This window comes from Microcaecilia unicolor, unplaced genomic scaffold (assembly GCF_901765095.1).
Source record: "Microcaecilia unicolor unplaced genomic scaffold, aMicUni1.1, whole genome shotgun sequence".
In the NCBI taxonomy this organism is placed as follows: domain Eukaryota; kingdom Metazoa; phylum Chordata; class Amphibia; order Gymnophiona; family Siphonopidae; genus Microcaecilia; species Microcaecilia unicolor.
In genome coordinates, this window is record NW_021963180.1 from 133,418 (window position 1) to 156,356 (window position 22,939).

The 22,939-nt window shown below is 43.1% G+C and overlaps 1 protein-coding gene across 1 annotated transcript in view; it reads right to left on the reverse strand.

Moving 5' to 3' along the window:
• Window positions 1-14,117, reverse strand: part of LOC115459050 (cell division cycle 5-like protein) — a 135,916-nt gene extending 121,799 nt beyond the window's left edge. Inside the window, exon 1 of the mRNA XM_030188915.1 lies at window positions 13,926-14,117. Coding sequence (XP_030044775.1) covers window positions 13,926-13,970 — 45 coding nt within the window. The 5' untranslated portion in view covers window positions 13,971-14,117. The remainder of the gene's footprint in view (window positions 1-13,925) is intronic.
• Window positions 14,118-22,939: the final 8,822 nt, after the last annotated feature.

A 22,939-nucleotide genomic window follows, 5' to 3' on the forward strand; every position in this document is an offset into this window, starting at 1 on the left:
CTGTTTTTTTTTTATATTTTAGACCACTTAGCATGGAATGACCCACTTGCCTGTGGCACTATCTTTGATGGGCAAGGATCGAGGGAGCAGGTAGTTGGTCAAAGGTCTCTTAGGATTTTGTCAAGGCACTCCTCCGTCATTGGGATAAAAGTGTCCCATCTGTCTCTGTGAGGAGGCGGCGTGTTTGTGCACCCCTGGTTGACTGGTTGGGGACTGGGTGGGATTGCCTGTGAATCCTGGCGGAGACTTTTACTTTTATTGGCAAAGTATGCAGCAAAATCATTGCAGTTCAGTTTAGACTGGGCAAGCTGGTTCTGTTGGGACTGCAGTAGGCTGTTTACTATACTGAACTGCTTGGTTGAATTAGCAGCCTGTGTAATGCATTGAGAGAAATACTGTTTTTTGGTTGCTGTTAAGGTTTGGCAGAGCGGAGGGGACATAAGGGAATGTGGGGGGAAATGAGAGCAGAGAGATAAGGGGGGTTCCCAGTGAGAAAGGCTGAGGTATGGATCTTGAACTATACATGGAAAGGTGTAGGAAGCCAATGGTGCTGGGCGAGGAGTGGGGAGAAATGATCGGACTTACGGGCACAGACAGATGGCTGTGTTTTGGACAGTCTGAGAGTAGCTTTAGGAAGGCCATTGTAGACTGTTACAATAGTCTAAGGGGAAGACACTAAAAAACACAATAGACTGGCACAATCATAAGTACATAAGTATTGCCGTACTGGGAAAGACCAAAGGTCCATCGAGCCCAGCATCCTGTTTTCAACAGTGGCCAATCCAGGTCACAAATACCTGGCAAGATCCCAAAAATGTACAAAACATTTTATACTGCTTATCCCAGAAACAGTGAATTCTCCCCAAGTCCATTTAATAACGGTCTATGGACTTTTCCTTTAGGAAGCAGTCCAAACCTTCTTTAAACTCCACTAAGCTAACTGCCTTTACCACATTCTCTGGCAACAAATTCCAGAGTTCAATTACACGTTGAGTGAAGAAAGTTTTTCTCCGATTCATTTTAAATTTACTACATTGTAGCTTCATCGTATGCCTTGCATTCTAGCTATAATTCGGGTTCCTCTTTCCCACATGCATCACTTTGCACTTACTCACATTAAACGTCATCTGCCATTTAGATGCCCAGTCTCCCGGTCTCGTAAGGTCCGCTTGTAATTTTTCACAATCCTCCCACGATTTAACGACTTTGAATAACTTTGTGTCATCAGCAAATTTAATTACCTCACTAGTCACTCCCATCTCTAGGTCATTTATAAATATGTTAAAAAGCAGCAGTCCCAGCACAGAGCCCTAGGAAACCCCACTAACTACCCTTCTCCTTTGAGAATACTGACCATTTAATCCTACTCTCTGTTTTCTATCTTTTAACCAGTTTTTAATTCATAATAGAACACTACCTCTTATCCCATGACTCTCCAATTTCCTCTGGAGTCTTTCATGAGGTACTTTGTCAAACGCCTTCTGAAAATCCAGATACATAATATCAACTGGCTCCCCTTTATCCACGTTTGTTCACCCCTTCAAAGAAATGTAGTAGATTGGTGAGGCAAGATTTCCCTTCACTAAATCCATGTTGACTTTGTCTCATCAATCCATGCTTTTGAATATGCTCTGTAATTTTGTTCTTAATAATAGTCTCTACCATTTTGCCCCGCACCGACGCCAGACTCACTGGTCTATAATTTCACAGATCTCCTCTGAAACCTTTTTAAAAAAATCGGCGTTACATTGGCCACCCTCCAATCTTCCAGTACCACACTCGACTTTAAGGATAAATTACATATTTCTAACAATAGCTCCACAAGCTCATTTTTCAGTTCTATCAGTACTCTGGGATGAAAACCATCCGGTCCAGGAGATTTGCTACTCTACAGTTTGTAGAACTGCCCCATTACATCCTCCAGGTTTACAGAGAATTCATTATATTTCTCCGACTTGACAGCTTCGAATACCATTTCCAGCATTGGTATCCTACCCAAATCTTCCTCGGTGAAGACTGAAGCAAAGAATTCATTTAATCTCTCTGCTACGGCTTTGTCTTCCCTGATCGCCCCTTTTACTCCTCGGTCATCTAGCGGCCCAACCGATTCTTTTGCTGGCTTCCTGCTTTTAATATACCTAAAAAAAATGTTTACTATGTGTTTTTGCCTCCAACACAATCTTTTTTTCAAAGTCCCTCTTAGCTTTCCTTATCAGCGCTTTGCATTTGACTTGACATTCCTTATGCCTTTTATTATTTTCAGTCGGTTCCTTCTTCCATTTTCTGAAGGATTTTCTTTTAGCTCTAATAGCTTCCTTCAACTCACTATTTAACCATGCCGACTGTCATTTGGTCTTCTGTCGTCCTTTTTTAATACGCGGAATATATTTGGACTGGGCTTCCAGGATGGTGTTTTTGAACAGCATCCACGCTTGTGGAGGAGTAGCCTAGTGGTTAGTGCAGCAGACTTTGATCCTGGGGAACTGGGTTCAATTCCCACTGCAGCTCCTTGTGACTGTGGGCAAGTCACTTAACCCTCCATTGCCCCAGGTACAAAATAAGTACCTGTATATATGTAAACCGCTTTGAATGTAGTTGCAAAATACCACAGAAAGGCGGTATATCAAGTCCCATTTCCCTTCCCTTGATGTAAATTTTTGACCCTCGCAGTTGCTCCTCTAAGTTTTCTTTTCACCGTTCTCATTTTATCATAGTCTCCTTTTTTAAAGTTAAACACTAACATATTTGATTTCCTATGTATACTTACTTACACATAGCCATGGCGCATATAAACAGACATCACTGAAAATATTATGCTAATATAGAAGAAAAGAATAACGTGATTTTTTTTCATTATAAGTAATTTCTGTGAGCTGTTATAGTTCCAGTATACCCAGTGCAAAATAAGACAGATGTAAATTCTCAAAGTGGCCATATTCCAGACACTAAAATTAAAATACAATGATTTTTTTCTACCTTTGTTGTCTGGTGACTTTGTTTTTCTGATCATGCTGGCCCAGTATCTGATTCTGATGCTATCTGTCCTCTTAACTCCGTTTCTAGGGCTTCCTTTCCATTTATTTCTTTACTTTCCGCCTTTCTTCTTCATTTCTTGCCCTACATCCGTAAGTAAAAGCTGGGTCCTCCGCAGATTTGACTGTCCAGTGGATCCAGCTTCTGCCTATTTTCTTCATCCATGTGCAGTTTTTCTCCTCTCTTCCTTTTCCCTCATCTCCTTCCTCACTCTTCCCTCCCCTCCATGCCCAGCATTTCTTCTCTCTCCCTTCCCTCTCCTCCATCCACCCAGGTCCAGCAGCCCTCCTAGGTAATTATGGTAGGAATGGATGGAGCAAAGAGATTGGAAGCAATTATAAGGTTGGTCACTATGTCCCAACAAATGTGCTTTCAAACCTGATCAGATAATGAGGTTACAACCCTACACAGCAGACATATGAGCATGGGAAATATATGGTGAAGTGGTAGTTGTGGGCAAGTGGAAAGTCAGTACTGGACTCAATTCATTAATTTTATATGCACATATCTAGCAAGAGAATGAATCTAATTTGGACAGACAAATAAACTATTGTGGTCTTTATCTGCCATGTGTACTATGTTACATAAGTCTTAGAAAAGTATATGGGACTCACACTGCCACAAAACAAATTCAGGTAGCAGATGGAAACTGGTTAGATCAATTCAGTTGTTCCAGGTGTTACAGAAGCAGGACTGCTCCCCACTCACTGGACCTCTATTGTGGCTCATCCTGTGCAGAATTCTGTGAAGGTGCTGGCATCAGGTCTCTCCTCAGTTTCTGAGTGTACCATGGGGAGGAGAGGGGCAGGCCGAGAGCTTATCACAGAAAGGGCGAGCTGAGCAAGGTGAGAGTGTGCCACAGGGAAAGGGGGGCCGAGCAAGGTAAGAGTGCACTATATGGAAGGGGAGAGGAGCTGGCAAGGCTAGAGTGCGCCATGGGGAAAGGAAGGCCAAGCAGAGCAAAGAGTAGCATGAGGATTGGGGTTGGGGGGGACAGAGAAAAAATATTCACTATGAGGATGGGAAAAGTGACAGAGAAGCCAAGATTGTACCTTGGGTGTGGGGATAGAATAAGCTCATAGTGTACCACTGGTGTGTGTGTGTGGGGGGTGATCAATTTTGAGGGTATGCCATGGAGAGAGCGAGAGATAATAACTGGAGATAGAAGGAGAAAAAAAATAAGAGGTAGGAGTGTGGTAGAGATATGTGCCTGGGAGGAGGAAGAATGAGAATTGTGGATGCTGCATGTGGGTAAAGACTTGGTGGGGGGGACAGACAGAATTGTTGAGATTTAGAGGGAGACAGAATGGCAGTTGGAGGCGAGAAGAAACTAGGGAGGGAGCTAGAGTCTGAGGAGAGAATTTCAGACAGTATGATGGGAAATTTCTGCACAAAAACTCTACAAACAATGCCGAATTTGGTCCAGAATTCTCCCAGGAGTTAATTAGTGGTAGTCACTATGGGGTCTGTGAGCCAGATCCTGCCCCTTCATCCTGTGTAAACTTCCTGTTAGCCTGGAAAATTGTGTAGAATACAAGGGTCTGTCAACACATAGGGCCCTGTGCTGACTGCTGCTGCCTTTGTACTTTGTATATGTAGAAGAAGGAGGAAGTGAATGAAAGAGATTAAGTGGGAGTCTTTTTCATCACCTGGAGTCATGTAAAAAATTGGATCATACTGCATAAATATTTGAGAAGTATTGGATTAGACAGAACTACAGTGTATGTTCCCCAAAGAAATGTTGTGGACATTTAGAACACCAGTTCATATAAAGTAATTCATTCTCAATTTCCTTTGACAAGGACTCGATTCTTCCTAGGAAGGCAGACAAAGATGTACTTGGCTCTCCTGGTCAACTTATTATTATTATTATTAGAATTTGTATAGCGCTAAATTATTGTATATGCCAGTACCTAAAAGTCTATACAAGAACTTGTCATCTCATCTCCTCCAATCCCACTTCTACTCTATAATGCATAGAAAACAAGGGAAAGATGAGCCTTGCTGGAATCAAAACAAACATAAAACTGCCCTTTCCCCAATTTTCAAGGCTGTCAGGATATAAAATCAACTGGGATAAAACTGAGCTAATGCCTCTAAATGATGCATGGTTACCCCCTTAAGTGGGTAGTCTCCTCTATCAAATATCTAGGCGTTCTTTTTGATAGAGACCTCCCTACCACTATTAAACTCAACTCTGATGATTATAGCTAAAGTTGAAAGTTCCCTCTCATCTTGGTCTCCGCTCAATTTATCATGGTGGGCAGTAGGCTTGACCAGGGGCGTAGCCAGACACTCAATTTTGGGTGGGCCTGGGCCCAAGATGGGTGGGCAGAAGAACCTCGCCCCGTCCCACAGGTGATTTCGTCTCTCCTTCTCTCGCCTGCATGCCATAAGGTCTCTCAAACATCCCCCCTCTTCCATATACCTTTTAAACAGCATATTTTCACCAGCAGCGAGCAGCAACTAATACACACTGCTCATGTTGGCCCCACACCCTTCCCTCTGATGCAACTTCCTGTTTCCACCTAGGCAGAATTACATCAGAGGGAAGGCTGTGGGGCCAGTGTGAGCAGTATGTATGTCACTGCTCACTGCAGGTGAAGATCTGCTACTTACAAGGTATGCAGGAGGGACACTTGTTGGGAGTTTTCGGCTGGTGGGGCTTGGGGATCCCTGCCAGCCACATCATAGGTATGCTGCTACTGGGTGGGCCTGAACCCAAAGTGGATGGGCCTGGGCCCACCCAAGCCCACCCTTGGCTATGCCACTGGGCTTGACACTATTAAAATGATGATAGTACCTAAAATTACATATATTTAAGCATGATTCCTCTCATCTTTCCTAGCTCTTTTTATAAAAAGCTAGAAAAACTGCTCTCTAATTTTTTATGGGATCTTAGGACACCCAGAATCTCCTTAGATAAGCTAAAGCTTCCAAAATTGCAGGGTGGGGTAAGGTTTCCTGATCTCTTAACATATCATAAAGCCTTCATTATTCGTCAGGGCTTTGAGCGGATCTCTCCTTCCACTACCTCTTTACCTAGGTGGTTAATTTTTGAACAATTTATTACAGATCCGCTGGTACACTCATTTAATTGGCATGCACCTTCCCAAAAGCATTGCCTTGAATCCTATCATTAACACTACTCATAAATTAATATCCTCTTTTGATAAGCAGATGATTGTATCCTGAGACAGCACCACATGTATACCTATATGGAATAAACCGAAATTTGTAATTAATAAAAAGCAAACCTCTTGGTCACAATGGCAATGCATAGGTATATGGGATCTCAATGAATTCACTGATGTAAATAATCACACTTGGAAATCATTCTCAGTTATGAAAGCTGAATTCTCTTTGTTAAGATACTCACTTTTATCAATGGTTACAGCTTAATACAATGTTGAGGAAGAGTAAATTACAAATGCAAAAGTTGTCCCATACTCCTGAGATTATTAATATTTTCAAGCAATTTCAATTCTATGGATATGTTGCATCCCATATATACAAATTCATCTTAAACAACTTTCCTACTAAATGTGTGGGCTTACAAAAATGTGGGGAAGAGAATATTCAGCAATCTATCACCGACAAATCTTGGGAGCAGGTATGAAGTTCTTTATTTAAATGCTCCAGATCCTCCTCAATAACACAATCTCTATATTTCTTCACTCATAGATCCTTATGGACACCTCTTATGTCACGTATGATTAACTCTTCTATTTCCAACTTATGTTGGTCTTGTCAATCCCAACAAGGTACTCTTAAGCATATTACATTCGATTGCATATGTATTCTTTTTTTTTTTTTATATATATTTTTATTCACGCAATAACAAGTTGTAAATGCCAAGTACAAACATCACTGTCCCATGTACATTCCAACGTCACCAGTCCATATTTATATTCAACAGTTATATCTATCTGAAAATCTTTGGTACAACCCGCATTGCATTTTGATACTTAATCCCCCCATTCATAGTGCCTTACACTCCATCAAATATTCCAGTCCACTTCTCAACTTTCATACCCTCCCTCCCCCCCCCCCTCATTCATCCCTACATTCTCCTTCTCCTAGTATCCCTTCATGTGAGTAATTGTAAGCATGTCTCCCACAGCGCGACATACCTGCGGATCTCTGGTTTGCTAGCCTTAGAATAAATTCGCTTCTCGTGTGTGCCTACCTCCCTCATTTTCATTTTCCATGCCGCTCCTAATGCACCCTCTACAGTGCCCCAGAACTGTAGTATTGTTTTTTTTACCAACAAGAGGGAAACATATACCAGCCTCCTATATGGTTGAGTTAGACCCTGCCCAATTAAGAGTGATTGTTCTCCGAGCAGCAGGGTTGCATAATCCCAGGTCAGAGTTTTCTGCACCACATTATTAAGCAGCTGTATAGCCTCATTCCACAACACCAGCTCCGGGCACTCCAAAAAAGAGTGTAGCAGCGTCCCCTCCGCCCCCTGGCATTTAATACAGCGATTATCAGTCCATAATCCCATCTTTGCCCCTTTTGCCCTGGATATGTGCGCCCTGTGTAAGATCTTGTATTGCGTCTCCTGCAAGTCAGCAGCCTTAACCATGTCATACAATGTTGTAAATAGTTTCTGGAATGTTTGCTCGGTATATTTGGTACCCAATTCTGCATTCCATTTAACTATCAATATCCTTATTTCCTCCTCCCGCCGGTGTTCATTTAGCACTCTATACCAGGTCGACAAACTATTTAGTTGGTATGGAATCTTAAGGAGGATTCTGTCTAGCTGGCCCCATGTCCATGCTTCCCCATACTTTGATTTGATGGTAGCCCAGTAATGTCTGATTTGAAAATATTGTAACAGATTTTTGTTCGTCAGGTCCCATTTCTCCTTTACCCTGTCAAATGTGTCAAAAGTATCTGTGTCACTTTCCAGTAGTTGTCCCAAGATCCTACATCCATTATCTCTCCACTTTGTGAATGCTGTTCTACCCATCCCAGGTGGGAATGCCTCATTGCCCACTAGGCTCATAAAGGGTGAGACATCAGGCGTTCTCTGCTGACGCTTCCTCCACCACCCCCAAGCTCTTCGCATAGGTCCCAGAAGCTCTCTCCTATCAGTGATATTGATGTCGCCACTGGCGCCCCCATGAATTAAGTTAGTAAATGACCAGGGTCTACTCCAGATCTCCATCCCCCGCTCTGGTAGGTACCTCTGCTGCCCTATAATGCCCTCGTAGATGAAGCGCATTAGCGCTGCGACATTATACATACGGAGGTCTGGGAGGCCTAGCCCACCCTTCTCCTTCCTTAGTGAGAGTTTAGTCTGACTTATTCTTGCCCCTTTCCCTCTCCAAATGAAGCTCCTAATAATTGACCGAAACAGTCGTTCTTCTTTTCTTAGTACCCATATAGGTGCTGCCTGTATAGGGTAAAGAATTTTTGGGAGAAGAATCATTTTTACCAAAGCTATTCTGCCCATCAGGGAGAGTGGTAGGTCTTTCCATTTATCGCACAATTGTCTGATGTTTTCTATCTGATTAATCACGTTTTTCTTGTAGAAAAGTTTTGTATTGGTGCTAAGAAAAACCCCCAGATATCTCATCGCCCCCTTGACTGGTGTTATGGGTAGTCCCTCCATCCCGGGATCACCCTCTATTCCTGATAGCGGAAGTAACTCGGATTTGGCACAGTTCACTCTCAGTCCTGATACATCTCCAAAGTCCCTAATTAACTCAAGGGCCCTAGGCAGATCTCTGGGGCCATTTGCCAAATATAATAAGATATCATCAGCAAATAAGTTCAGCCGATACTCCTTATTTCTCACTTGGATGCCCCGTATCTGCGTTGTGCTACGGATTTTTATGGCCAATGGCTCGATTGCCAATAGAAAGAGAAGTGGGGAGAGGGGACATCCCTGTCTGGTACCCCTGCCCAGAGAAAACCGCTCAGTAAGCTTCCCGTTTACCATCAGTCGGGCCATAGGGCTTCTATAGAGGGCTTCAATCCAAGATACTACCGGGCCCGACATTCCGAATTGACCCAAGGTCTCGAATAGGTATTGCCAAGATATACTATCAAAGGCCTTCTCCATGTCAAGCCCAGCTATAACTTCCAGCCCCCCCTCTCCCCGGAATTTGTGAATGGCCATCATAGCTCGCACTATGTTCATAGAGCCATGACGACCTGGCACAAAGCCCACCTGGTCCTCATGAATTAACTCGGGTAGTACCTGATTCAACCGCCTAGCCAGTATGGCCGCTAAAATCTTTATATCTTGGTTTAACAAGGATATTGGTCGGTATGAACCCACCTGTTCCACATCCTTGCCAGGTTTCGGTAATAACACCACATGCGCCTCATTATGCTGTATAGTCAAACCCTCTCCCACAATTCCATTAAACCATGCCTTCAGTGGAGGAGCCACCAGGTCACTCAATATTCGATAATATTCAGGGCCAAACCCATCGGGCCCTGGTGCCTTAGTAAGTTTTAGCGTTTTTATACCTGTCCGTATTTCTTTCTCCGTCATAGGCCCATTTAAAGAATCCAATTGCGGCCCTGTCAGTTTTGGTATCTGTAACCCCTGAAAAAAGGCTGTTGTCTGAACAGCATCATATTCCCGCTCCTGGTACAGAGAGCTATAATATTGAATGAACTGCTGCCTAATTTGATGTTCATTAGTGAATACCTCTCCCCGAGCATTCTTTATAGAAAAGATTAATTGCCTTTTACGTGGGGGTCTCACCAGATTTGCCAGTAGCCTTCCCGCTTTACTGCCCCATTTAAACAGTTTAAACCGCTGGTAGTAGATATCCCTCTCTGCTCTTGCCTGTAATATGACATCAATCTGTTTTTTAAGATGGGTCAGCTGCACCTTGTGCGTGTCATTTATATTCTGCATATGTGCCCTCCTGATATGATGGTATTCTTGTGAGAGCCGCAACAAATCCGCCTCTCTTTTTTTCTTCTTGCCTGCCACATATGCAATGATGTACCCCCTCATAACAGCTTTGGATGCCTCCCAATAGGTGCTAGCATTGACCTCTGGCGTGTTGTTATGTGTTTGATAGTCTAACCATTTAAGGCGCAGAAATTCTCTAAACTCCTTATCCTGGTAAAGGTAGGGTGGGAGCCGCCACACCTTTTCGCCCGGCTCCGCTGCAAAAGATACCGCCATCGAAACTGCCGAGTGATCGCTAAGTGCGCTATCTGCTATTTCTGCTTTCACAATTTTTGGTACCAGGGAAGGTGCCACCAATAAGTAGTCCAGTCTCGAATATACCTTATGTGGGTGTGAGTAAAACGTATACTCCCCATCTTGGGGGTGCAACAGCCGCCAGATGTCTACCAACCCTAGCTGGGATGTCACAAAGGGGATCCCTCTATCTTCCCAGCTCCGCACCCTCATTTTCATAGGTTTGCAGTCATTGGTGGGGTCTGCTACTATATTAAAATCCCCTCCCATTACAATCTGGTAATTAGAGTAAGGTATTATTCTTGCCACAAGGTCTGAGAAGAATCTATGGGAGTATACATTGGGTCCATATATGTTACAAAAGAGAATTTGTTGTCCCCATAATTCACCCATGGCTAACACATACTGCCTTCTTATCTTGGATCACCTTATGACAGTGAAATGGGATTTGTTTATGTATTAGAATTGCCACCCCCCGCTGCCTGGAATTATATGCTGAGTAACTAATTTCTCCAACCCATCCCCTCTTTAGCTTTTGATGTTCTGAGGCTGTAAGGTGGGTTTCTTGGAGATATGCAATATCAGCTTTTTCTCTTTTTAACCAAGAAAGGATTTTGGTGCGTTTAATAGGGGAGTGTATGCCATCCACGTTAAGTGTTATAATTTTAAGACTACCCATATCCCAGACACAGATGCCTATTGACCTGAGTGTCATTTTGACATACCTTGTCAGCCTCCCAGCCGGGCCCGCAAGGTCGGAAACTGTGTGTGCCAGCCTCCCAGATGGTGTTCCCATATCTTTGCTGCTTCCACAATGCAGTCACCCTGTGCCCCACATGTCTCACAGTTTCAATCATCAAAATCCTTCTCCAACCCTCTATCCTCCTTTCCCCTCTGACATCCAATACATTCATACCCTTAGTACCATACAATTTCCCATCCCGCCCCTTCCTCCCTTGTCCCTCCCCCCCTTCCTCTTCCCCTTCCCCCTTATTATTGGTCCTCATCCTTCACCTACCCAGTACAGCCCAAAGAGGACTCAACCCCCACCCCCCCCGTCTTTCCTTATTATCCAAGTATTCATGCAAAACTGGATGTTATAAACATTAATACCTAGGAACTTTCTCTATACAACTATTTGTTTGTTTCTCCAACTACTGTCAACAGTATCTAAGTAGCATATACATATTATTAACCAACACATGTTTTTTTTTTTTTTTTTTTGGTGTTTTTTTGTCGTTTTTGTTCCATATTTATCTGCCCACTGGCTCTCTCCGCTCCAAACTCCCAAATTTAAGGCAGTAAAGTAATGCTTTACCCTGCAGCTTCGAGTCCACGATGTGCTGGCTGAGCAGAGCAGTAGGGCCCAGTAGTTTCTCCTACATTACTGTGATATAAGAACTCCCTGTGGGCATCCATTTCTACCACTCCGTCTGCTTCCATTGGCTCTTAATTAAGCAGTGGGACTTCGATTTTAGCTGTTCATTTTTAGGTCTAAGTAATGTTCCGCCATTCAACTCCAAGTCCACGATGCCCCGTTAAGGCCTCTCATTTAGATTCGATGGTCTCCTCTCCCGTTTTCTCCTTCCCCTTCCGCTCTCTGTTCCGGCTCGTGTTGGGCCCGGTTTTTGGTTTGCTTGCAGGTCTCCAGGAAGGCCTTCGCCTCTGCCGCTTCCGATAGTACCAGGACCTTGCCCTCATACCATATTCGTAGCTTAGCTGGGTATTGCAAGGCGAATTTTACTCCTTGTTTATAAAGCGCGGAACACGTGGGCGCCATTGCCTTCCGCATAAGTGCCACTCTGGCAGAGTAGTCGTTAAACAGCAGCAGCCGATGCCCTTCATATTCCAGTGCCTCCCTTGTTCTGGACGCTTTCAAAATACGCTCTTTTGCCTGCCAGCTCGTATAGTGAGCGATCGCTGTGCGGGGCCTAGCAATGTTCTCTCCCCTTGGTCCAATTCGATGCGCTCTATCACAGCAGTAGGGGCCTTCCTGAATATCCAGTCCCAGTCGCTCTGGGAGCCATCTAGCAAAAAAATCATAGAGGCTCTGATCTTTTACCGTTTCTGGTAGCCCTATGACCCGCAGGTTGTTTCTGCGAGAGCGGTTTTCCTGCTCTTCCACCCGCTCCCGCATAGCATCCATTTCCTTCTGGAGAGCAGCCATCTGCACAGCGGTATTCCGTGCTTCATCTTCCCGTGTAGAGATTCGTTGCTCCACCTCGCTGATACGGGCCGCATGTGTGTCGAACTTTTCATTTATTTCATCGACCGCCGACTGTAGCTTGTTCAGTTTGTCCGCCAAGGCAGCAGACACCGAACGAGAGATCTCCTGAGTCCATTCCGGCAGGAGCGCTGAAGTCGTTGGTATTTGATGTTGCGGTTCCGCCATTTTAGACACGCTGCTCTTCGGGATGTTCGGCGGTTTTTTTTGTGCTTTTGAGGGCATGCCTTAGATAGCCACCTTGTTATGGATTCCTAGTGGCTCTAGCCTTAGTCCCCAGCACTTTTCCCCCGTTCAGAGCTATCCAGTTTTGCTTAAATTGCTGATATTAGCAGGTAGGGTGCGGAGCCTCCTCGTTTTGCTGCCGCTTAGGTAGCAGGCATCACGTGACCCCCTGCATATGTATTCAAACATTTTGCCAGGATATATGGTCCGATTTAGTAGATATATTCCACCTTTCTGGTCCAATAGTATATAAATATGTAATACTTCAAGATCAGTGTTTTAGACCCATTTTAAAGACTAATGAATGTTTGCTTGTTAATACTACAACTACTAATAGCATTTATATAGTGCTACCAGACGCAAGCAGCACTGCCCATTTGACATAGAGAGCCAGTCCCTGCTCAAGCTACTTATCAAGAATGGTGGAATTTTTTTGTTTCAAACCTATAAATATGAAACATATTTTGCTAAAAAAAACCACATCTCGATATGCTTTGTATAAAGAAAAATGGGCTCCATTTATTTATTTATTGCATTTGTATCCCACATTTTCCCACTTCTTTGCAGGCTCAATGTGGCTTACATTATGCCGCTTACATTATCCTATTTTGAAGATGTGAAGAGGTGTATATTGTACTTTTTCTTTTTTTCATGTATATTATTACCATCTGTGTCACATGCATGAACTTTATACTGCTTACATACTTTAAGGTGTCTCTTTTATTTAACTCAATTTAAATATCATATTGTTGTACAATTATTAGTGTTCTCTCTTTATTACAAAATCAATAAAAATATTAAGACTAAAAAAAAAAACCCTGCCCTTTCCCAGTTTTTACACTTTGCCCTCCACAGAAGTACTAAAGATCCATTTCCTGGAGGGTGACTTCAGACCAGTCCTGCCCCGGTCAAAGGTGTATTTCAATACTATAGAAGCATAGATTTTTTTTAACGCCCACCCCTACAATATGACATCAAAACCAAAGAAGGGTCAGCGAAAGAGAAGATGCTTTGTAGATCACCTCTGACAGCGCAAGGCTGTTTATGTTTACAATTGGGGGAGGGGGGCTGAACCGGCCCTTTCCATGTTGTTTTAAGTCCTTCACAGAATAAGAACCAGAACAATCCCCGGAGAGAGTCAGGCTAAGCACTAAACTCTGTGCGCAACTCCGTCACAAACGAGAGGAACCACCAAACTTGGACACATAACACCTGAGGCCGGGAGCCCAGATACATAAAAGAGAGACAAGAGCTCAGTACCTCGGTGTTGCGCCACACCCCGCCCTTTATCATAATCCGCGGCATGATTGCGGCTAATTCGGCGCTTCAGCGTCCACTTGAAGAGTTCCAGTCACCCAACGGCCGCCGTTAGAGAAACGGAACGTGCGACGACTGCGCACTACTGCCGCAAGGACTGCCGGGATTCAGGAACACTAGTCATCACATCACCAAAGCAGGTCCGGGTCTATGGTCAAAGCCAGGTTTTCGCCATCTGTAGGCTGGGAGGACTGAGGCGATCACCCCGGACGCTCCAAGAAAGGAGGTGGAAAAAGAGCAGGTGACGGCCTGACGTCACCAGACTGACTATGTCTCCCCCAACCCGCAGCCGCCACCTTGATACACCCATAAGAAAGTAAAGATTATCAGCTGCTGCATCCAAGGAGGTTGGACGAACAGGAGACGAAATGAACCTATGAACCTATCTAGTCCATCCCATTATATGAGCTAAAGCGAGTAGGCGGAGCTTGACGCCGTTTTAGTTCACCCAAAACAATAGCAAACACTATTGAAAACAATACTATAAGGGGCTGCCAATACGTGGTCCATCTGTAAAAAGTCAAAAGCTGTTCCAGTTGGATAGGCAGTGCCTTGAAAGGTGGAGGACTAAAGATGTTTTTTAAATTTATTTGACAGCTTTTTAATTTATTTGAAAACATCCCATATGCAGATGTTGCTTTCAATGGAATCAAGCCCAGACTGGATCAGTGTCCTCCTTTTTCTGGAGCCGTAACCCTAGATATAAGTATCATATTAAGGATCAGCCACCGAAGTGGAGAAACAGGATCTGCTCTAAGGTGAGGACAATACGGAAGCAAGGGAGTAGCGTGATCAACAAGACTCGTCCAAAGACCAAGGGAGATGAGGTGATGTATAAAAGAGGTCCTTTATTAAAGTTGACTAGACACAGCACCATGTTGGCAATAGTGCCTGCCTCAGGAAATTGTAATCACAACTAATAAATACATGTACATAAAAAGCGTGTATACATAATAAAAATATATATAAATAAGAAAATTACAAAAAAGCTTACATACATATGCAGTAAATTTTATTTATTTATTTTGTTACATTTATACCCCACATTTTCCCATGTATTTGTAGGCTCAATGTGGCTTACATAGTACCAGAGAGGCGTTACAGACTCCGGTGTAAACAAATATAAAGTGATGTTGTGGTAAGATAAAGTTCATGTGGCACAGCCACACTAAGGAATCGTACAGCAGAAGAGTTGTGATAAAAACAACTGTTGGCAAAAACAAGGAGTATCCAGTAAAAGCAGAAGAAAAAGGGGGAGGGTTTAAAATTAAATATGAATTGCAGTATGAATGTCTGTCTAAAAAGTTATAAGCTAACCTATATGTAGTTGTAGTTTTAACATTGCTTTTGACTTGTAACCACTCGCCTCCACCTACCCTCCTCTCCTTCCTGTACACATTAGTTGATTTCATTTGCTTACTTTATTTTTTGTCTATTAGATTGTAAGCTCTTTGAGCAGGGACTGTCTTTCTTCTATGTTTGTGCAGCGCTGCATATGCCTTGTAGCGCTATAGAAATGCTAAATAGTAGTAGTAGTAGAATGGTAAAACCAGGCATGAGACTGCAATGGAGAATATAAATAGGTAACAGTATGTACGCCTGGGATAGTAATATAATAGTAATTACCATGACACAGATGTCTAAGATGAGAACATAAAAACAGAGTGGTACATACATGTGATAATAGCTACAGGAAGGCAAAACTGACGGTATGCTTTGTGGAAGGTTAGAAACAATGATGTATCTATACTTGCTGGATTTGGTTCAACAGGAGAGGAAAGAGTGTGCTAAGTAGTTTTTAAAGGAATGAAATTGATCATACTACTCCTTTGCTTCGATATAAATATCACAAAATCAAAACTGAATATCACTAAAACATCTTCAAAAATTATTGTAGCTGGTGGAAACAGCACAAATGCTGTATTTTGTGCTAATTTTTCTACACTGTTCTATACACTACAGTAATACATGGACAAATTTTAGTGAGGATATCCTCTTTACTAATGGGTTCTTAACTGTTGTTGTAAGCTGCCTTGGGAAGCCTGGTGGTATAAAAATTGGAAGTAAAAGTTCATTGGGACACAAGGAATCATCTTCACCTCATCTCTCTTGTACAAATGGATTATTCTGTTTTGAGCATGTTTCAGGGACAAGTGATTTTCATAAGTCAAAATAATAAAAATAAATATTTTATTTCATGTAGATCTCATTTGTTTAATGAGAACTGGAAAATGGTGGCACATTTAGACTGACTCTGGATTCTGTATGAAGGTAGCTCATTATTTAATATCTTTCTTTTAAATAGTAATAATAAACAATATTAAGTGCATTTTTATAATAAACTACTGCATTCCACAAAACAAAAGGAGCAAGTTGCCACAAATCATTTTTTCTCTTTTGATCTAGGCACAGGAAAAAAAATTTAAATGCACCAAGTATTGCGCAGCCTTGAACCCAGGAACGTAACAGACCCAGACAGCCGAAGAAATATCTTCTTGGAAAAATCTTCTTAAAGAAAGAAAAAATCTTCTTGAAGGAGGAATCATCATAAAGATGTGTGATTTTTTGGGCACATTCAGTATCATTTAAGGTGACTTTGGGTATATAGTCATTAATAGACACCAATGGTTTGGGATCTTTTTTGAAGGAGGTTTTTCTGACCTATGATTACTTTTTTACCTGTGAGCAGTTATTAATGCAATCAATAATGGTTTGTGTTAACCCAAAGATAACCGCTCCAGTTTTATGAGGTCTTTTCCTCCTATTTTTTTTTTTTACTTAAGCTTTTCAAATGTTTTTCCAGTATTAACTATTTATTTTCAGGTTTCTACCTATGTGCGAAGTTTAGTGAATAGGATCCTGTTTTTTTTTTTTTACTTTAATTAGTGCTGCTGTACACCAGCCACATGATAGGGGGGAAAGGGCAGAGTGGGCCTGACTTCCTAGAGACTTGCTGAGACAGAACAAGAAAGAGAATTAGAGGCGTATGCAGGGAAGAAGGGCTAGAGAGGGTAAAGAACCATGACTCACCTATGAAAGCATGAAGGGGAGAATCACTGCACATGGATGGGATGGGAGGGCAGGGCAGGGCACAGGACAATCGCTGCACATGGATGTGATGGGAGGGTAGGGCAGAAGCGAATCGCTGGATTTTGATGGGATGGGAGGCGAGGGGACAATTGCAGGACATGGATGGGAGGGCAGGGCACAGGACAATCGCTGGACACAGAGGGGAGGACAGAATCACGTGACATCGAGGGGAGGGCAGGGCAGAGGAGAATTGATGGATGGGATGGGAGGGAAGAGGAGAATCACTGGACATGGAGGGGATGGGAGGCGAGGGGAGGGGAGAATCGCAGGACATGGATGGGAGGGCAGGGCAGAGGAGAATCGCTGGACATGGAGGGGAGGGCAGAGGAGAATCACTGGACATGGAGGGGGGGCCAGAATCGCAGGACATGGAGGGGAGGGCAGGGAAGAGGAGAATCGTGGGACATGGAGGGGACAGCAGGGCAGAGGAGTATTGCTGGAAATGGAGAGGAGGCCAGAATCGTGGGACACGGAGGGGACGGCAGGCCAGAGGAGAATCGCTCCACATGGAGGGGAGGTCAGAATCACTGGACACGGAGGGGAGGGGAGGGAAGAATCACTGGAGGGGAGGACAGGGGAGAGAGGAGAAATCGCTTAGACGAGAGCCTTCCTAGGGCCCTTTTATTTTTTACGAAATGCACATTGGCAGAATGAAAAGAAACATTCACAATTACATAGGAATATTCAGTTCTGCTGAGCAAGTGATCCACAAGATCCAACACATGCCTGTCACCATTGGGAGAGACCATTTCCAGATGCAAAGGGCATCTGCATGAGGGTCATAAATCTGGCACTGTGTGTGGTCCAGGTTGAGCTCTGATGCAAATCTAGCCCTATCTTAATTTATGCTGTGGAGATAACTGCATTACCAGCAGGCCTCCAGGTTGGGCCACCATCTTCTTACATGCTAGATTCAGTTTTCAGGGCCACTTACCATGTGTGCATCTTTTAGTACAAGGCTATTTCTTCTCATTCCAAGCTGTTTTTTACAATACTCTGTGTGTCTACTGATAATGGTCTACACAAGCTGGCTCATTCATTTAAATAAAAAAACAGTCCATATACTTTTCCCCACACTACACTGTCAACATCATGTCTATGATAGTTAACGAGTCCTTTTACTAAGCTGTAATAGGAAATGGCCATAGCACACCCTTATATGCGAGTCTTTCCCGTGTGCTAAGGCCATTTTTACTACAGCTGTAAAATGCCTTTTTAAAATTATTTTCATTAATGGCCGTGCACTGTTACTATTAGCACATGCCAATGAAGAAAAGGAGAAAAAGTCCTCACGGGTGTGAAGCAAACAACAGGAAACAAGTGAGGAAAAAAGGAATCCAAGGAGAACGTTTCTTAAAAGTCCATCCTATTTAATAAAATACAACACATCTGCAGTTCAACTGGAGTCATGACTTGACACAGGCCGTGCTTTTGCAATACTGCCTGCGTCAGGAGTCCAATGCTCTGTTTGAATGTAAAGAAAACAAAATTAAGATAACAACATAAGATGCACAAAAGATAAAGTAAACAAATCATAATTAATTTAATATAAATAAAAAAAAAGTCCTAAATATACATGAGCAGCAAACAACCATGTAGAATATAAAATTAATATTAACATAAAAAACAATAACGCATGATAAAAGGGGTAACAAATAAATGATGTTTCAGAGGAAGCATAATATCAATAATCACATCATGTGAATAAGTATGAACAGCTGATAAATAATTTAAAATATATTCTGGAAGTGAATATATATATATGAAAATTGATATATTGTGACCCTCTATCCAGCAGACTAATCTAAAGAAAAAACTCCATATCTATAACATTGGTTCTTTTAGTCTAAAACAGACCAAAAAGTATGATGCAATGGCTAGATTCTATATATCATGCATACAAAAATCAACACTGAAAAAATATGCCTAAATCTAGGCGTAGTTTATAGAATACGCCCCAATACCATTTTCTGATACTATATATATATATATATATATATATACTATATTTATTCACAACTATTTACACCAATGAAAACTTGGTGTAAATGCTGATGCCTAAATTACTTGTGGAATGGGCATATTCTATAACAGTGCACATAAATTATAGGAATGCCAATGCCTCCCCCCATGGCCACACCCCCTGTTCAGATCCATGTCTTAGAATTTATATGCATCACTTTATAGAAATCACTTAAGACATTTGTGCGCGTAAAATCTAATTAAAGCCAATTAGTGTCAGTAATTGCTTAAGTTCAATTATTGGTGCTGATTGACTTAAGGTAATTAAGTTGCATCGCAAATCCAGAATACGACCGGATTTATGTTCTCAACTCAAGTAGCACTATATAGAATCTGGGGGAAAACACTGGTAACTAAATGAAAAGGCACAATGAAAACAGAGTGATTAACATAGAAAGGAAACAGATCCAAAGACACTTAGGGGCCTGTATACTACATTGCGTTGTAGGCACGCTAATCAGGGGCATAGCCAGACTTCCGTGGGAGGGGGGTCCAGAGCTCGAGGGGAGGGGGCACATTTTAGCCCCACCGCCCCCCTCCCGCCGCCATTGTCGCCCCCCCCCCCCCCCCGTCTCTGCCGACCCCCCTCCCGCTGCAAACCCGCCCCCGCCTACCTTCCGTTTTGCTGGCGGGGGACTCCACTCCCCGCCAGCCGACGTCCTCTCTGACCGTTCTGCTGCAGAGAAAAGTCTTCTTCCTTGCATGCTGCTGACATCCTGCACGTTGTACGTGCAGGCAGGACGTCAGACTCAGAGAACAGTTCTGTTCTCTGCAGGACGTCAGTAGCATGCAAGGAAGAAGACTTTTCTCTGCAGCAGAACGGTCAGCGGGGGCGGGTTCGCCGGGAGGGGGGTCCCGACTGAAATTTACGGGGGCCCAGGCCCCCTCAGGCCCACATAGCTACGCCACTGACGCTAATATTTTTAGTGCATGCTAACAGTAGAGACACCCATAGGAATCTAGTGCACCTTAGTAAACAGGGCCCTTAGAGTAAGAGTGGGCACTTTCACATCCCCACATAGGCACCACACAGGCCATCAAACTTTCTATAACCCTTTTCTGATCTGAATATCAGCTACACCTCATAAAATAAACTCTGCAAAAACAAAAGTCCACTTAGGGAAACAATATTTTTATTTGTTCTTCATGGATCTTTGACCCTCTCCCCTCCTCCCAAATAGAAAAACTTATCCCAAAAAAATGTATTTTTTTCCTTCAAACAAATTTAATGGAAATGTGTGTAAAATGAATAATTATGTCTTACCTGTTAATTTTCTTTCCTTAAGTCGAACCTGATGAATCCAAGATCCTTCCTGATTGTGTCTGCCACACTCTACGTACTTTGCTCCAGATGAGGTTTTTCAGGTAAAGTGGTTTATTTAAAACAAACAAACAAACAAAAAACACACACTGTACCTGAAAAACCTCATCTGGAGCAAAATACCTACAGCGCAGCAGACACATTCAGGAAGGATCCTGGATTAATCTGCTGCGACTAAAGGAAATAAAATTATCAGGTAAGACATAATTTTTCCTTCCCTAACCTCTGCAGCAGATGAATCAAGAAACTGTTAGGATGAACAAAAGCAATCCCCTAAAGCGGGTGGAAAGCTGCCAGTCCCCTGGACAGAAATGCTACTCCAAAACGAGCATTGTCCCGCGCAGCCACGTCGATTCTATAACGCTTCAAAAAGGAATGTCGTGAAGCCCAAGTAGATGCCTGACAAATCTCCTCCAGAGAGAGTACACTCGTCTCAGCTGACACTGCCTACTGCGCCTGCATCGAATGAGCCTGCAACGCATCAGGTGGAGACCATTCCCCCCAAGAGGTATGCCGAAGCAACTGCTTCCTTTAGCCACCAAGCTATAGTTGCTTTCGATGCAGCATAGCCCCACCTGGGCCCCAAAAGTAGAATGAAGAGATAATCTGAACAATGGAACTCATTAGACATCTGCAAATAACAGAGGAGAACTCTACAGACACCCAATAGCCGCAGCTGTGCAAAGTTCTCCAGGAAATCCTCCTTCTGAAACAAAGGAAGAAAAAGAGGCTGATGTATATGAAATGCTGATATGACCTTTAGCAAAAAGGACAGCACCATCCGCAAAATCACTCCATACTCTAAAAACTGAAGAAAAGGATCTCAACACGACAATGCTTGAAGCTCTGAGATCCGACGAGCTAAAGCAATAGCCACTAGAAAAACTGCTTTCAGAGTAAGATCTTTATCCGACGCCAGTTGCAACGGCTCGAACGGCGTCTTCTGCATTGCTTTCAGAGCCAAGTTCAGATTCCAGAGCAGACACGGACGGTGAAGCAAAGGGCGACGATGAAGCACACCCCACAAAAACCATGCCACATCAGGATGTGCTGCCAAAGAAGAACCCAAAACATGCCCCCAGAAACATACCAAAGCCACAACTTGAACCCGGAGCAAGTTGTAGGCAAACCCCTTACACTGCTATGGATTTACAGCCTGCTTCACTAACACAGACTACTCAGTAATTACTGTGGATTCTTTTGGATTCATATTAGGTAAATGAGACCTTATTAGAGGTTCTAAAATCTACAATGATTAAGATATATACAATGATTAAATCATCTAACTAAAAGAAAGCTATAAGACAGATATATATATATATATATATATATATATATACTGTATATATATATAATACATACAACATCACTGGTCAGGAATTTCAAGCCCTTATCTCATCAGCCAGGTCCGTTGCAGCGAAAGCCCGAAGTCTTCATATGACCAACAAGTCTTTTCTCCACGATGCGTCCACCCACAGATTAGCCTCAGAGCTCTGCTGCAACAAGCCCCCCTTTTTATTAAGCTAAAACTTATTTTCAGAGCCAAGGAAAATTACAGAATGCTTGAGGTTAGGTAAACAAGCCATACTGTGGGAATGTGGTCACATGTTTCCAAGTCCAGGTAGCCAATCTGAACTCGAAAACAAGCCCCATCTTTCCCTTCACATAACAAATTAATTAGAGCTGTGTCTTATCTTCTATATTCCAACTTGTTTTCACACAATCAAAGTTAAACAATAATTTTTAAACAGAATTACTTCTAATCACAAATACAGACCCCGAGTGCACTTGTTGGTCAAGGCAGATAGAGTTGAAAAGCAATCTCTAAAATCCTATTTATTATACCCCTTCTGCAACCTTCCCTGCATAAGGCCAACATATGCGACACTGACGCCTGCAAGGGTGATCATTCACGAGCCGCACACCACGCCTCAAATGTCCACCACACCCAGGCATATGCTATGGTAGTAGATCACTTCCTAGCCCAAAGTAAAGTGGCTATCATCATATTAGAATAGCCCTTCTTTCTCAATCTTGACCTCTCAAGAGCCAAGCCAAAAGACCAACGTGGGATGGGTCCTTTGTGAGCACTGGACCCTGATGCAGGAGACCAGCCAAATTTGAATCAGAAAAGGTGCCTCCACCAGGAGTCGAACGAAGTCTGCATACTGAGCAAATCTGAGCCACCAGAACCACAGGACCAAGGTGATGACCTATTAAGGGACAAATCAAGGGCCACGGAGAAAGACGTAGAGTCGACTCCGGCCAGGGCTGCAGCAGCGCGGCCAGTGCTGCGGCAGAGCATTTAACTCTGTGGAGCTGAGCTCTCTTCACCTACTGAGGAACTTGTCTACATTGGCATGCGTTCTTGTCGCCATCAGGTATATTTCCGGTGTTCCCCACTTCTGGCAGATTTGAAAAAACACCTCCGTGCTCAACTCTCATTCTGCCGAATTGAGGAGAAGGTGAATGAGAAAGTCCGCCTGAACATTAAACTGACCTGCAATGTGTGCCACTGACAATC